This window comes from Dipodomys ordii, unplaced genomic scaffold, assembly GCF_000151885.1.
Source record: "Dipodomys ordii isolate 6190 unplaced genomic scaffold, Dord_2.0 Scaffold152, whole genome shotgun sequence".
Taxonomy (NCBI): domain Eukaryota; kingdom Metazoa; phylum Chordata; class Mammalia; order Rodentia; family Heteromyidae; genus Dipodomys; species Dipodomys ordii.
The window spans coordinates 2,514,856-2,531,826 of NW_012267368.1; the positions used below are offsets into that span (position 1 = coordinate 2,514,856).

General features: G+C 44.3%; 1 protein-coding gene across 1 annotated transcript in view; it reads right to left on the minus strand.

The window, feature by feature from the left end:
- Window positions 1-1,040: 1,040 nt before the first annotated feature.
- LOC105997742 (NADP-dependent malic enzyme-like) overlaps window positions 1,041-16,971 on the minus strand; it is a 48,422-nt gene continuing 32,491 nt past the window's right edge. The window contains exons 6-8 of the mRNA XM_013032262.1: window positions 9,704-9,779; window positions 6,609-6,770; window positions 1,041-1,187 (exon numbers count right to left, since the gene is read on the minus strand). Of these exons, the coding sequence (XP_012887716.1) occupies window positions 1,041-1,187; window positions 6,609-6,770; window positions 9,704-9,779 (385 nt within the window). The remainder of the gene's footprint in view (window positions 1,188-6,608; window positions 6,771-9,703; window positions 9,780-16,971) is intronic.

Here is a 16,971-nt window from a genome sequence, read left to right on the forward strand (position 1 = left end):
GTCATATGGCATGTGCAACATCTTTACCAATTCAGAGTCTTAAAAAATAGACCACTTCAGGAGTTGGTTTTTGTTTTTTACCAGGGGCTTTTCATTGTGCTTTAAAAAAAAAAAAACAAGCACAATCCCCAGGTGCTGGGACTCAAACCCAGGTCCCAAGGATGTGAAGTTCATGCCCAGCCCCATATAAAGCATCCAACATGCTTTTGAGTCAGTGTTGTCACCATTTTCTCTGTCACTTTCTTAAGTCTAGATTAATCAATAAAATGATCAACAAAACCCTGGTTTGCCCATTCTTGTAGTGCACATTCTCTTCTTGCCATTGTGTTACCATTGATGTTGAATTGGGCAGATGCGTGCCATGATGAGTAGTAAAATTAAAATAGAAGGGAAAAGAAAATAATAGTGGGAGTCTCTGTTTGGAAGGAGAAAAGAAGGGAAACTTTTATAGTTGGTGCTTAACCTAGAACCAAAGTCTAACTGGGTTCGATGAGAATGTGGCACTACACTTTAAACAAATACTGTAATTAAATGGGAAATTCAGGAACTGATTGGATTCCCTGGTTCTTGCTTTATTCTGGACCTTTGGACTTAGGACTTAGCCACTCATGCTAGTCCCTCCCCCTCTCCCCCCTTCTTCTTCTCTGAGCCCAGAAGTGTCAGAAAGTAGCACAGATGCCAAGACAAGGTGGTGTCAGGCGCCAGGGAGGGGCGCAGATGCCAACAAATGTTTAAAGGAATAGTTTCCTCTGTCCCACTGACCACAGCCATGCATCCCAACAGCCAGGAATCTCCAGAAATTCTCATACGAACAAGAGTCCTCGGGATGGCCACAGAGAATGCTTTAAGGGGCAGACATGTGACGAGGCTGCTTGGCCAGCCAGGGTCAGGAGCAGAGAGGACAGACAGACGCACACATGCACTTCCATTCACATTGTGTCTAACTATTAAACCATACTGTAGCAAAAGAGGAGGTTTTTTTTTTGTTTTGTTTTGTTTTGTTTTTTTAGTAATTATCTTGTTAGTGTATCTTTAGGTTGTTAAAGTTCAGCCCAAGAACAGAGGAAATAAAGATAGACGTACTTGGAAGAAACCGCCTCCATGAATTCATCCAAAAAGTTGTCATAATCTGGGCCTCTCACTCTCTTCTGCCGGAGTCCAATGTACAGCGGATCTTTAAGTAATGCCTGTTGCAACAAGAAAGAAAGAACAATCACAAGCAAGTCATTTGTTCTCCCTTAGCCCGTTTCTGTATCTATAGAAAAGAAACAAAACACAGAAAATCCTTTTTAAAAAAAAAAAATCAAGGTGTAGCCCAGGCTCATCTCAAACTCAAGAGTCTCTTGCCTCATTCTTCTCATTGGTCACCGGCATGCAGCACCATGGGAGGCAAAAGCCAATCCTGACAAAATGATTTACAGTTAGCTCAGTTACTACCTAATGTCATTTATATTACATCTAGGGTGCATATATATACAAATATGCACACATGCAACATGTTATACACAGACATGTATAGTATATATAAGATAGCTATATTACCGTCAAAAATTCTGAATTATTTTGAGTAAAAGGAAAGGAATTATGATCTCTCAGTGGTGCTAATTAGAAAAACTATCAACTCAGATTTTACACATGAAAACATAATTCAGTCTTAAAGTACTACATCAGCTTAGAAATGGAAAGGGTGATTCTCTTCTTTTTTCCACTTGCAAAAGCAAAATTTTCAGAAAGCATTTAGATTTTCTCTCTAGTATAACTGACTTTAAAAAGAAAATTTTAACTTTGACAAGATTTTTATTTTTTTAAACTTTCCGGTTTCTTTCCTCCCTCCCTCCCTCCCTCCCTCATTTCTTCCCTTCCTTCCTTCCTCCCTCCCTCCCATCTCCCCTCTCCCTCCCTTTTTGAGGTAGCAGAGATTGAACTCAGCACCATGTGCTTACCAGGCAGGTGCTCTTCCACTTAAGTCACACCCTAGGCCTTTTTGCTTTGGTTATTTTCGAGGTCTTGAACCAGCACTCTCCCTATCTCCACTTCCAACCAAGTTGCTGGGATTACAGGCATAAGCCACTGTGCCAGGCTTAAGGTGTTTCTTAAAACTGCTGTGTCTCAGACAATGTTATTCTGTTCAGGTTTTAATATATACAATATTTGATATTATTTTAATATACCAGCTTGTGAGGTATAACTTATTTATAAAAAAAGAACCCCCATTCACAACAAAATCTTTTAGTAAACTGGAACAAAAATGTACATAATCAACTCAGTAGAGGGGGTCTGCACACAACCCACCGTTCCCAGCATAGCTAGCAGTAGGGGGGGGGGAAGCAAAGCATAGACTGTCCTCCTCGCCTCGGATGGCCTGTGGCTGTCACCATGACGACCACACAGGAAGGAGAAAGTGGGAGGGAGTGGGAAGGGAAGATGAACCAAAGCCAAGAACAAAGGTCACACAACTGCCTTTACATGTAGTGGATAGTTGAAAATGGAATAAATACATGCAACTCCATTTCTAACAGCCTTCCGAGTTTACACACCCACCACTATGGTCTGGTCTGAAAAGGACTGTGAGAGCCGTCTGTGTCCACCAGGGCTGACCATGCTGGACACACGCTGGGGCCTAAAAGGCCAGCGGGGCGCTGTGCTCCTAGGCGGAGGAGGACAGAGACACAGAAATGGAAAAGGCCACTCTGGTCCCTAGACTGCCCACAGGCGGGAAGCAGCCAGAGAAAGGGAAGGAGAAGGGCACTTCGGAGGACAGCCAGGAGGTCAGGGCAGACCCCAAAACTAGCACAATGAGCTTCGGAGACCCACCGAGGAAACAGAAGGAGCCCCAGAGACAAACAGGGGCCTTGATCAAAGCAGGCAGTGGGAACTCCCAATGGCAGGGATTCAGAGCTGACTGACCTCCAGCACACAAGACCAAAACATTCCTGTAAAAGAGGAATCCATACAGCTTTGGAGGTGTGGTGCTGTCAACCAGGTCCATGTGTCTGGATCATCTGAGAGTAGGGTTTACTCCCAGCCAATAGAAAGCCCAGCCATGTTCTCCGATTGTAAGTGTTCAATGGCCTTCTCATTCCTTGTGAAATTCTCTGGGTTACTTGTGTTCTGCATCATAAGGGGAGAAGCCTTCTAGCTAGTGAGACGTGAACATGGCAAGTCACAGAAGTATATTTCAGATAAAATATAGTTTATGACCAAGTGTGGTAAAAACCAGCTGCTCTTTAAGGCATTAAAAAAGAAAAAGGTTAAAAAAATGTATTGGCAGGCTTCTGAGCTGCTGAGGTTGAAGTGCCAATATGCTACTGATGGCTGCCAACGTTAAAATACTTTCTCCCTGTCTGGAATATATTTAGACTTCTAAATGAATTAGAGAAAGAACACAGTTGAGGGAAAAATGTCACATTTTTCTCCCATTCTTTCCCATGCTAATGAAGTCTAGACTACCCAGAAGTCTAGCTACCATGTAAATTTCAACTTACAAAATTTATGAACAAGATAAGCTTTTGAAGTGAATCAGAAACCTGTACCATTCCTTCCGTAAGTGTCCCTGCCAAAAAGGACTTCTTCAAAAATCTAACAATATTAAGAAAAATAAGACAGGACTTAAAAACTGAGAGCATTCTTATAAATGCTGAAATATATATATATATATATATATATATAGTAATTCAATAAGATTACTCAATTTTTATAATGGCTTCACAGACTAAGCAGTCTGGCACCTGAGGAACTAGTTTAATTAAGTAGAACAACTTTTTTGGCATGACTGGGGATTGAGGCCAGGACACAGTGAACATCAGGCAAGCAAGTTCTCTTCCATGTGAGCCATGAGCCCCGCTCCTGAGCATATAATAAAAGGAATGCAAGTCGACATACAGCAGCGACACCCACATCACACGTTACACTGTAACAGCTCTGCTCACAAGGCCTGACTACAGAATCAGCCAGTGCTCCCATAACTGAGGAATGAGTAAAGAAGTATATATGCTGAAGACATAATGGATATTATGTGTGTCTACACGATTTTATTCAGCCATGAAGCATAAACTTGTGTCATTTGCAAATGGACAGAACTGGAGAGCATTGTGTTTGGCAAAATAAGCCAAATTCAAAATGACACACATCAATCAACCGTGTCTTCTCTCACGTATGGGATTTAGATCCAACGCAAGGAAAAGTGACAAGAATGTACACTGGGGGCGGGGAAGGGCAGAAGGGTGGAAGGAAAGGATGCTGGGTAAATATGAATGAAGTAATTCATACACATGAATGAAAGCAGGACAACGAGACCCATTGAAAATTGTCTAAAAGAGGCAGAAGCAAGGAGGGAGTAGGGGGTGGACTGGATCGAGCTACATTCTAGGGCAGTCTTGCACTTCTCTTTTCCATTGGCCCCTACTTCAGCCCTGTTCTTGCTAGCGCTTCCACCGGTGAGACTCTTGTGAGAAGCTGGAATGCCCCCCCACATGTGGACCTGGGACAGTGACAAAACCCAGCCAGCGGGAGCCAGGAGTTTAGTCTCACAGGTATGGAAGGCATCTGTTGAGCTCTGGAAAAGCCTTTCTCTCCATCTCTATTTTTGTCTGACTTCTTTTGTGGGTAATTAACCTTTTGTGTGCCTCCTAAGATGGCGGGGCACCTAAGATGGTGGTGTTGATGGAGACAGAAGTCTGCCCCTTTCCCAGCCCATGTGCAGATTCCAACTTCAAAATCCAGCTTTCTGACAGGTGCGGGTGGCTCCCGCCTGTGATCTACCCAGGAGGCTGAGATACCAGGACCATGGTTCAAAGCCAGTTTTGACAGGAAAGTCCCTAAGACTCTTATCTCCAATTAACCACCAAAAAGCCAGAAATGGCAGAGTGCTACCTTTAAGTGAAAAAGCTCAACAGTGCCCAGGCCTGAGTTCAAGACCTAGGACTGGCTGGCATGCGCACACATGCACCCACGCACCCACGCACCCACACACACACACACACACAAGAATGGATATCCTGGGCCTATTCTCTTTGTTCCCTGTTTGTTTTAAAGGTACCTAGGCAACTGGACTCCCCAGGCCTGCCTAGAAGGTCAGAGGGTCAGCAGCCTCAGAGGTGGAGGGTCGGGAAGATGCAGTGATTAAGGTAGGACGCTCTCAGTGAGATCACTGCCTGTTTCTTAATCCTTAATATGGAAGGAGATTTAAGGGTACTGGGTTCAGGGTTCATATGAAAGGAACTCAGAAGGGCAGGGTGCCTCTGGGGCCTCCAAAGCATCAAGGTAGCTGGGAACCTCTCCATTTTCTTGCACTCTCTTCCTTCTTTCTCTCAAGGCATAAAGGAAATGAAGATGGGAACTGTGGTTAGCAAACCAGGGGACCTGTGCACACATGAGGGACTTCCAGGAAAAGAAATGCGTCACATGGATTCAGTATGTCAGACGATGGAAAATCCGAGCTCTAAGTGGGAGCTTTGATTTTAATACTATTCTCCAGCGAGATTTATTGTGTAAATGGCAGCAAGAACAATCTCAAATTCCATAAATCCAGCTTTTTTTCTGATGGCAGAAATATTATATTGCAAAGAAGACTCTGGAACCCTTTTCAGAGGGTGCTGGGAAATTGTTAGATGGATGTACTATCACTGCCATTACTTTTTACCTCAGGTGGCAGGTCTTGAGATGTTCTGTTCTCAGTCTGGTGAATTCTGACACTCTACCACTTGGGCCACACCTCCAGCCCTTTTTTTGGCTTGTTTTTCTAAGAGGGTTTTGCTTTTGCCTGGGTTAACAGTCTAGTTAGTGATCCTCCTAACTGAGCCACTGAGATCTTCTCAACAGATTATGGCCTTTGAACAAGGTACTGATTGATTCCTTAATACTAACAGTACCCTGCCCCTACCCCTGCTCCTACCCCAACCCAGCGAATGATAGCACAGAATTCCCAATCCACACAAACCGAGAGGCGACTGAAGTTCAGCCCACATTGTAGCATCCCATTTGAAATGTTTGGGCTGTAGTGTATTTATTTGGCTAGATCAGGATCCTTGAAGAGGAAAGAACCACCTATGTTCAGCCTGTCATTGGAACCATTTCTATCAATACTGATCAGGAAAAAAACATGAGCCACACACAGGCCCTGAGCTCAAGCCCGAGTATAGGGGCTTGAAAAGAAAAGGAAAAGGAAAAGAAACATAATCACATTATAGAGGAGAGCAAATGAGAACAGAGAACGTCATGTTTAGTGGGGTTGAGTAGCATACACCTGTAACCTCAGTTACTTAGAAGGTGGTTGGCAGGAAGATCAACTAGGGTGAAGTTAGCCAGCCCTATCTCAAAAAGGAAATAAATATTGAAAGAAATTAAATAAAATACACAACCAAAAAGGGCTGGGTGGGGAGTGCTTGCCTGGCATGGGCAAGGCCGGGGCTGATTAAAATTAATTAATTAATTAATAATGTTCTTATCAAAGTTGGGGAGAGATGTGTGTGTGACACACACACACACACACACACACACACACACACAGAAAAGAACAAACTCTAGGGAAGTTCACGGAATAACTTGGAGACACGGGTGAGCATGCTAGCATGGGTGGTGGTGTTCAGAGGCATCCGGGACACACTCACCTCGTTCTGTGTGCCCACGTCCAGCAGCACGGGCAGGCACTGCTGCGGGTTGACACCCCCGCAGGCTGTGTACAGCGCCAGCTTGCCCACGGGGATGCCCATGCCGTTGCAGCCCAGGTCACCCAGGCCCAGGATGCGCTCCCCATCCGTCACCACCACAGCCTGCAAAAGAACACAACCGCCCGTGTGGACGGCACGCACACGCTGAGACCCGGCTTCCCCGGCTCCAGGCTGCAGCTCATTAACGCGCATGCAACTGAAATACCAGGCCGCCAGACAACACAGCAAGAACATCTTTGGGAAAGACTGTGTACTGGTTGTTGTAGAAGAATGGGGAAAAAGTAGGTTTATATAATATATATTATATTTTATGTATTACATTTATTTAATGTATTCTTTTGTGCTGGCCCTGAGTGTTTTTTTGCCCAAGGCTAGCACTATACCACTTGAGCCACAGCTTCACTTCTGGCTTTTCGCTGGTTAACTGGAGATGAGAGGCTCATGGACTTTGCTGTCTGAGCTGGCTTTGAGCCTTGATTCTTGGTTCTCAGCCACCTGAGTAGCAAGAATTACTGGCATGATCCACCAGCACCTGGAGGTTTATATATTTTAATGATGAGCTCTACATGCTTAATTAGGTCACCATCAAAAGAAGAATGTGAACACATATTCAAACAGCTCAAAACCTTAGTCTTCAATCCAGGTGGGCAAGAGGGAAATAAGAGCTCACGCTGGGAACCAAAGAAGCATCAGGTGGCTTGAGTGCACTCACCTGGCCCTGAGATCCCGCATGGATGGCAGTAGCCGCAGGACTGGCAGACTGAGGGCCTCTGCTCTCTAACTCCTGCAATCCCCTGGTCCTGTCTCACTCTTGGATACTTAGCACTGCTTCTACCACCATCATCTGCTACCTGCTCATCTTCCACTACACTTCACACAGACTTGTGTGGCCTCTTCCTTTTTTTGCACGGGAGGCAGTACTGGCATTTTTGAACTCAGCTCCTGGCACTTGTTAGGCAAGTGTTCTACCACTCAGCCACGCCTCCAGACCCCTCCCTTTTTTTGCTTTTATTTTTCAGATTGAGTCTTGTGCTTTTTATTCAAACATGACTTGGGCAATGTTTCCACTTGCCAAGTTGTTGGGCTTACAGTCCTGTGAGCCACTACTCTTACCCTATTTAGCTGATTTCTAACCACCCTGAATAATTACAAAGCCTATATATATTTCAATCATGCAGAGATTTTAGCCTTAATTGTAACTGTCTTATAATCTGATCTATTGCACATAGTTTTGACTAAGCATAGTCAAAAATGGAATACATTTTTCTTAAATCAAAATGTTTCACAACAGCAATTTTACGTTCTTCTGTACATATCACTCTGCTCAACTGATATGGTCAAACTCAGTCAGTTCTACTATTGTCTTGTGTGTTTAAACCCTATGTGATCTGCTAAAAATCTACCCTTAGTTTCATGAAAATATGCCTCCCCAAAATGAATGGTGCTCAAAAAGCAAGCTAAAAAAGGGACATTCGTGTGTGTGCTTTCAACGACACTGTGAAATGTTTAGATTTGTTGAGAGGAAGCCCATCTCGGGTGGAAGCTAGGTGGCTTTATCTGGAAATGAATTGAGCCCCTACCCTGCAGGACGGTGCTACTCTACGTGTTCTGAGAGTCCAGGTTTTACCCCGTGGAGCCACATGGAATGTGGACTGCCAGGGTCCGCTATACACTTGAGCATCATTGTTAGAACCAATGCATCTGACATCTTCATTCTGTGATTCACAGTCCCTTCGTGAGTTGATGAGAAACAACTTAGCAGATGATCCACAAAGTGCTGCGACTCAAACAATCTGTGGGATGATAGCAGCTCTTTGGCCTTGGATAGAGCTGTGAATTTAAGTGTGCTTCTTGTAAAAAGAAGCTAATAACTATCCTTTTCAGAGTTGCTGGATCAAACTAGGAATCCACCGTGTACTGCTTACTACCAGATATTGGCACCTTGCACATGGTAAATGAGAGATAAATACTAGTCAGCTGGGTAAATCCATGATTCCATGAAGTGAACTCATGCTGTACTTGATACCTGGCATGTTTCCAAGTCTACAGTCAATTGTGGCTGCTAATACTATTACCATCACTTCCCAGATCTAATGTGCACAGGCGCACAGGGCTTTAGAAAGCACATCGGAAGCAGATCCATTCTGCTCCTCTGATGCCACAGATTAGGAAATGGAGATCAGAAAGCTGAAATCATTCCTCTAATGGTGAGTGATGTACTTAATATCAAAGAGGAGAACCTGGCTATGTTAACTGAGTCAAGCACTCTCTACAGCATGCATACCGCTAAAGGTACAGGGGCTTGAACTCAAGGCCTCAGACTCGCTCATGACTTTTTTTTTTCTCACAGCTGGTGCTTTCCCACTGGAACCACACCTCCACTTCTGATTTTTGCTGATTATCTGGAGATAAGAGTCTTTTGGATTTGTCTGCCAAGGCTGGCTTTGAACCTAGATTATTAGATCCTAGCATCCTAAGTAGCTAAGAATATAGGCAAGAGCCACAAACACCCAGCTATTTTAAAACACATTTTTGAGATCTTTTCCTTTAATTTCCTGATTACCTATATTATAAAGCTCTTTAAAACTCGCCTTGAAAGTAAATTCAGTTGGAAGGCTGAGAATGAGAAGATCATGGTTCGAGGCCAGAGTAGAAAAGTCTGGAAGGTGGCTCAGTGATAGAGTGCTTGCCTAGCATGCATGAAGCCCTGGGTTTGATTCCTCAGTACCACATAAACAGAAAAAAAAAAGAAGTGGTGCTGTGGCTCAAGTGGCAGAGTGCTATCCTTGAGCAAAAGAAGCTCAGGGACAGTGCCCAGGCCCTGAGTTCAAGCCCCAGGACAGGCAAAAACTAAATTAATAATAATACACCATGAAAAAACAGGCACTTTTCACTGGAAAGACTAGTGAATGCTGCTTGCTCTATTAAGAATCATCGCTGTGATTTAAACTGTTCCATGGGACAGAAGGACAAGAGACGGCCTCCGTGGACAGAAGGACAAGAGATGGCCTCCATGGAGCTGGGCGCCGCCTCACCTTGATGACGTCTTCCGGCCAGGCGTTGAGAACCGAAGCAATGTGACCCCGGTCATGGATGCTGATGAAGAGGCCTCTGTGGAGAGAAGGGAGGCGTTGTCATTCACTTCCCACCTTCAAATTCACAAACATTTACTTGTTCTCTTATTTGGTTTTCTTGGTGCCAGTCCTGGGGCTTGAACTCAGGGCCTGGGTGTTGTCCCTGAGCTTTCTTCACTCAAGACTAGCACTCTAACACTTGAGCCACAGCTTCTCTTCTGGCTTTTCAGTGGTTAATTGGAGGTAAGAAGCTCAGGGACTTTCCTTTTTAACTGCAACCCTCAAATCTCAGCCTCCTAAATGCTAGGATTGTAGTTGTGAGTCACCAGCACACAGCTACATTTACTTATTTCAAAATAATATACCTCCAAAATATACCTCCAATATACCTTCAAAATTAATATACCTCCATAGTTACTAAACTGGGGAAAACCATTTCCTTACATAAGGGTTAGGACTCCTCTAGGGAATGAAGAAATGAAACAATGCATTGACATGCACAGTGAAGATCAGCTTATTTTTATGTTCGGTAGTTTAAAATAATATGAGTAATGAACTCACTATTTTTAAAGATGGACTAGAAAGAGCCTTACAACTCCTCTCAGAGTCACCTACTCTTGGATTAAATGAGATAATGTATGTGAAAGCATTGTGCAAACTGAACAGATGAGCCCAGGAGTGGGCACTTTATGCAGCAGAACACAGAACATGAGTGCATCCTTCGGGAGGAGTTCACTAGGTTTTGTTTTGTTTTGTTTTGTTTTTAACCTGTGGCTCAAGCTGTTTACTCCAATTCTGTTAATTAAACTCAACTGATGTCTTTAACACATCTGCCTACTCCATTTCTTACAAAAGCCTAACAAGTAACTTTATACCTTAAAAAAAATTAAATACTTTAAATCTTCACATAAAATTTGTTGGTGGTTTTTGTTTATCCCAGTACTGGGGCTTGAACTCAGGGTGCCCTGGTGCTCGAGGCTAGGGCTCCACCACTTGAGGCACAGCTCCACATCTAGCTTTTGAGTGGTTCATTGGAGATAAGAATCTCATCATGGACTTTTCTGCCCAGACTGGCTTTGCACAGTGATGCTCAGCTCTCAGCCTCCTGAGTAGCTAGGATGACAGCTAGCTGGCCAGAGTGGGAAAGTCTGGAAGATGGCCTGTCCAGGTTTTTGTTTGTTTGGAAGTTTTTTTTAACTTTTTTTTTTTTTTGGTACAGGAGATTGAACCCAGGACATTGCCTTTGATAGGCAAAAGCTTTGCCTATCAAGGTCCCACGTAAAAGTTTCATTTTAGCATTGTTATAACTCAAAAAGTCCACATATAACAAAAGTCTAGCTTGATGAACTATTGTACTCACCTTCCCATGTCATATCAATTTAAACAGAGAATCTTGCCAGTTACCTAGAACCCAGAAATGTCTTATTCCCTCCTAAGAGTCATCTGACTTCTATCATGCCACTTCTTTTCCAGGTATTTATCATTTTATTACCTAAATCTGCCACTATCCCTAGGTGCTCTTCTGTGTCATTCGGTCAGTTTTCAACTTTCATCTTAGTTGACTTCTCAACTATGTTGCCCATTGTTGACCTGGCCTCTCAAAGTGGTCCTCCTCTTCTTCCTCCCTTCTCCCCCACCCCCTCCTCCTCCTCTTCCTCCTTCTCCTCCATGATAAATCTCATCAAAACCAAGCTCATAACACTGATCCCCAACTTTGTGATCACTCCTGGGCCCCAAAACACATTTCCCTTTCCCTTCTCCCTTCCTTTTCTTTCCTTCTTTCCTTTCCCCCTCCCTCCCTTCCTCCTTCCTTCTTCCTTCCTTTCCTTTCCCCCCCTCCCCCTTCTTTCCTTCCTTCTTTCCTCCTTTCCTTCCTTCTTTCCTCCCTTCCCTCCCTTCCTTCTTTCCTTTCTTCTCTCCCTCCCTCTCTCTCTTCCTTCCCTCCCTCCCTTCTTTCCTTCCTTCCTTCCTTCCTTCCTTCCTTCCTTCCTTCCTTCCTTCCTTCCTTCCTGCCCTCCCCCCCCTCTCTCCTCTCTCCCTCTCTTTCTTTTTTTATCATTCAGGCTTCAGTTCCTTAATTCCTTAAACAGGACTTCTCTAACATTGTCATCTTCATGTTTATAGAGCTATGGAAAATCACTCTATTTACCTGTCCACTCTTCAGTACAAATGCACACACAAAGCATGATTTTGCTCACATTTTGTAACCCCATGCCTGTCCATGTTCTAGCACAGAAGACATTTTACAAATTTTTGCCTGAGCTGGCCTTGCTCCAGGATCCTCCCAACCTCTGCTCCCAAGAAGCTGGGATGGCAGACTGAAGCTATTACACACAGCTTCCTCGCGACATGTGAAAGAAATAATGGCACATTATGCACGATGTTCTTGGCAATATATGATGAGCAATATTGGCAATAGGCTATCGAAGGATATCGGAGGAAATGGTGAGTTAGCCAAGGTTTTCCAAGTATCTAGTCTCAGGAGACAGAATCATGTTTAGATGAATGACAATGAATAGTGCCAAAGATCAACACTAATTTTGGCAAGATTTATTAGAAGCAGATCTGAGCTCAGCTTCTATGGAGGAGCCATTTGGCTACCTTGCATCTCCTAGACGGAGGAGAGATTCATTCATGACAAACGCCTGTTCTTCAAGAGAGCTCAGTGGAGGGCTGGTCTGTAATGTCACCCACCTGAGCTCACACTGAGGGGAATTTGCACACTTCCTGGAATGTCTCCCTCATTAGAAATATAATGAGACTTCAAGTGTTTTGGCATAGAAGTGGCTCACATTTTTTTAATCTAGAATTAGAGATGAAACATTAATACACACACACACACACACACACACATACACACACACGACTGAACAAAAATTTACACACAAAAAAGTTACTTATGCCAGGCATCAGTGGCTCATTCCTATAGTCCTACCTACTCAAGAAGCTAAGATCTGAGGATCATGTTTGGAAGACAGCCATGTTTGGAAGACAGTCCATGAAACTCTTATCTCCAAAAAAAAAAAAAGCCGGGAGCAGAGCTGTGGCTCAAGTGGTACAGCCTTGAACAAAAATATTGAGGGGCAGTACCCAGGCCAAGGAAAAAAGAAGAAAAAGAGTTACTCATCACAGCCATTTTTAAGTGAATAAAATTACGGGGAACAAGTATTTAAGGCCCTCTTCTTGAAGATCACTTCGTTTAAAATGTTTAATTTTTATTTGAAGTGTATTACATAGCCCATTGAAAAGCCTCATATTATGTTTATTTAATGTGAGAATTAGGACATTATCAAAATGTGGATCTTTTTTTTTTCTTATATTGTAGTTCAAACTTTTCTCATAACCTCTACACTCTATTTCATTCTCAAAACAGATTTGGAAGATAATGTTCATCTTTCTTCATGCTGTCTCCATAACACTACCAACACGTTTTATAACAAAAGAAAATTCACTGAATAACACAGAACATTCTATTATAACCAAAATTATTTCCACTTGGAAATGAGTTTTTAAGCCTTCTCCTGGGACCGTGGAGAAGGCAGTGGGTCTTCAGTGTTCTGTAACAACGCTCCCTTTCCCTACCCAAGCTGACTCCACTATATTCTGAAATTAAAAATGATGCCAGAGGCACCAAAGCGCACCAGCAGCTCACACCTGTCATCCTAGCTACTCAAGACACTGAGATCTGAGGACCACGGTTCAAAGCCAGCCTGGGCAAGAAAGTCCTTGAAATCCTATCTCCAATTCAACACCAAAAAAAAAACAAAAAACAAAAACCAGAAATGGAACTGTGGCTCAGGTGGTAGAGCACTAGCCTTGTGCACAAAAGCTCAGGGACAGCACCCAGGCACCAAGTTCAAGCCCCAGGGACCAACACACACACATACAAACACACTTCATATTTTTCACAAAATGTGGGCATTACTGAGGCCTGGGAGTAGAGCTAATGTTTAGTTATACCAAAGCATCTGCACTGCCAGGACAGGTGATCTGGAGGGTCTCCATCTAAAATGGTTTCAGTTACAATTTTTTGGCATTATGATTGTGGGAAAGCTGTACATCCAGTGGTGATTGGCTCCTGAGCTAGCTGTGTGGCATGAGACTCTGGCTAAGATGGCAGCAACAGACAGCCCAGCACCCAGCAGCAGGAGGGCATCCAATGCAACGCACTGCATCACGACACTAGGAAACGTGGTAGGTGTATGAAAGGATTCATCAAATCAAGGGCCTCTAACATGCTAAGCAAGCGCTCTATGCCTGAACTGCATCCATAACCTCAATACTGCATGCATGTATCTTCCAATGGTCCTATTTTATAAAAGATAAGTGGTCTGGAATTCTATGTGAATACATGTTTGTGGTGTTGTTCCAGATCCCTAAATGGAGAGAACAGTGTCTGTCTGTCTGTCTGTCTGTCTGTCTGTCTGTTGCTGATCCTGGGCACCAGCCCTGAGCCTCAGTGCTCAAGGCTAGCTAGTGCTTTACCATTTGAGCCGCAGCCCCACTATCAATTTTGTTGGTAGTTCAGTGGAGATAAGTCTCACAGACTTTTCTACCAGGGCTGACTTCCAGCCTTGAAGCATGATCCTCAGATCTCAGCCTCCTGATTACAGGCATGAGCCACCAGTGCCTGGCTCCGGAGACAGTTTATCCATTCTGTCAACAACTTCACTCTCACCTATTTCTCTTTCATCTGACCCTGTCTGAAAACCTCCAAATCTGTGTAGATTTGCTTTCTCCTGTCTTTGGCCTCTGCAGCAGAGTGGTGCTCCAGACAGGCCCTCAAGCATGGGCTGGTCCACACAACTGCCGTGCACGCCTGGTCCTCACAACTCAACATGCCTTCCCCAAGTGCCTCCTACCCACCACTCTCAGACCCACCGCAAGAGCTGTTTTGTGTTCCCCACCCCGGCTCGCAGCCTCCTCCTCGCAGTGAATCAGTGCACTTTTACTCACCCCACAGAGAAAACAAGGACTCCAACTGCAAGCCAGCCCTGTGAACATCCTCCCTCTGCATCTGCTCTGCCTGGACAGTGCTCCCGCCCCACGCCGCCACTTCCGGCTCCTCCTCGGCCTGCGGACACAGGCAGGCTCAGATGTCTCATGCTTCTCTTTTCTGGAATGTTAAAGGCTCATGGCCTTAGACTTTTTCTAAGTTCCCACAGTCTCCACTTGCGTTGTTTCTCTGCTTTGTCTTTAGGGCCCTCAGTGGGTCCCCCCTGGCTCCTAGCATTTGATCAATTCATCCAGCCTGAGAACTCTTTCATTTCCAACTCTGGGCAATCATTTAGAGATTCACTTAGGCATCTTTCCCATGCTTCTAGCCCATCTCTACCGCTTCTCAGAGGCAGTTCAAGCATTCACTCCTCTTGGAAATATTCCCACATTCTCAAGCGGTTTGAAATTCCACTGGAATCCTATGGAATCTTGTTGTTTTTCTCCACGATAATGATCATATCTGCCACTGAATTTTTTTTTTCTAAATGCCTGCCATACTAAGTCACAAACTCTGGAAGTCAGGATTGTTTGTTGCAAAACAAAAAGAAGGAAACGGACAGTAGTACAAAAGAATGAAGGCAAAGAGGAAGGATGGGATTTCAGATGAGAATGGGATGGGTGGGTAGAGGGGTCTAAGAGCAACAGACACCAAAGGGAGAGAGGAAAATAAATGCAAAAGTGGATTGCACGGGACTTGTTGGAAGGGACAGGAGCCTTGGAAGATAGAGTTCTTGTGAGTGAATAGCAACTCTATGATAGAAGAGAAAGATTCTTCACTGAGGACAGAAAAGAAAAGCTGATTCTTCTTCCTCTGGTTACCTACTTCCTAATGAAGAGGATGTTCTCTTTGTGTTCTCTGAACAGCTGCTGAATTTTGCTCTGCAGTGACAGGCTTGCCAACTTGTTTAGTGACCAGAGACAGTCCCTAAAACTGTGCTTGCACGCGTACCCCTCACACGCAGTAAAATCAGCATGGGAGGTAGATTTTGGAGACAGGCTCCCAAGACACCGCAGCCCATAGTGTGAATGTATTGATATTCACAGGACTGCAATTCCAAGGACTCAACTTTGGTTCCATCACACCTGCCAGCGTGGAGCATGGAGCACACAGTTATCTGGGCAAGTGCACAGTGCAGCTTCCTGAGGCTGGTCACAGAGAGGCCAGGACTCAGGACAAGCCTTGCAGTGGTGACACAGAACAGGGCAGGAGTCAGGAAGGAGAAGCTTCTAGGAGTTGAAGGCAGGGCCTCACTGGCCGCCCAGCAGACAACTGCAACTGCAAACAACTGCATTCCACCAAGAAGCAGCCGGAATGCAGCTTCTCCTGCAAACCCTTAGACAGCTCAGTCCAGCTGACACCTTGATTGCAGCCTTGAGCAGACAAATCAACTAAACCATGTCAAACTTCGGCCCCACAGAATTATTCACAGCAAGTGAACATGATTGTAAACTGCCAAGTCTGTGTTGATTTGTTACCTGGCAACAGAAAACTAAGACAAATAGTGTGGATATGAAAAGTGAAATTGAGGCTGAGCACAGTGGCTCTCATGCCTGTAATCCCAGCTACTCTGTGGGAGGAGATTAGGACTGATTTAGGGTTAAGAGCTTCAGGCACAACAAGCCATTGAGGCTCCATCTCTACCAATGAGCTGGGCACAGTAGCATGCATCTTCCATCCCACCCTGGGAAGGATAAACAGGAATATCTTGATCCAGGACAGCCCAAGCAAAAACACAAGACCATACTCCAAAAATAACTAAAGCAAAAAGGCAGGAAGCATGGGTGAAATGGGTGAACCTGGCCTACCCCATGCCAGGTTCTGGGTTCAAAGCCCATACCACAAAAAAAAAAAAACACAATTACAAAATCAATTCCAGATGATACAGGTATTCATAACTAGCCTTTGCACTTTTTTATACTACATTTTTACTTCAAAAATAAGCCAGGTGCTGGTGGCTCACACCTGTGATCCTAACAGGAAGCTGGGATCTGAGGATCATGGTTCAAAGCCAGCCTGGGGAAAAAAGTCTGAGATTCTTATTACCAATTAACTACACAAAAAGCTGGAAGTAGAGCTGTGGCTCAAGTGATACAGCGCTAGCCTTGAGCAAAAGAGCTCAGGGACAGTGCCCAGGCCCTGAGTTCAAGCCCGGCACCCCTCTCCATAGAAAAGGTTGTATGTTTATATATATATGTATGTGTGTGTGTGTGTGTGTGTGTATAGTATATAT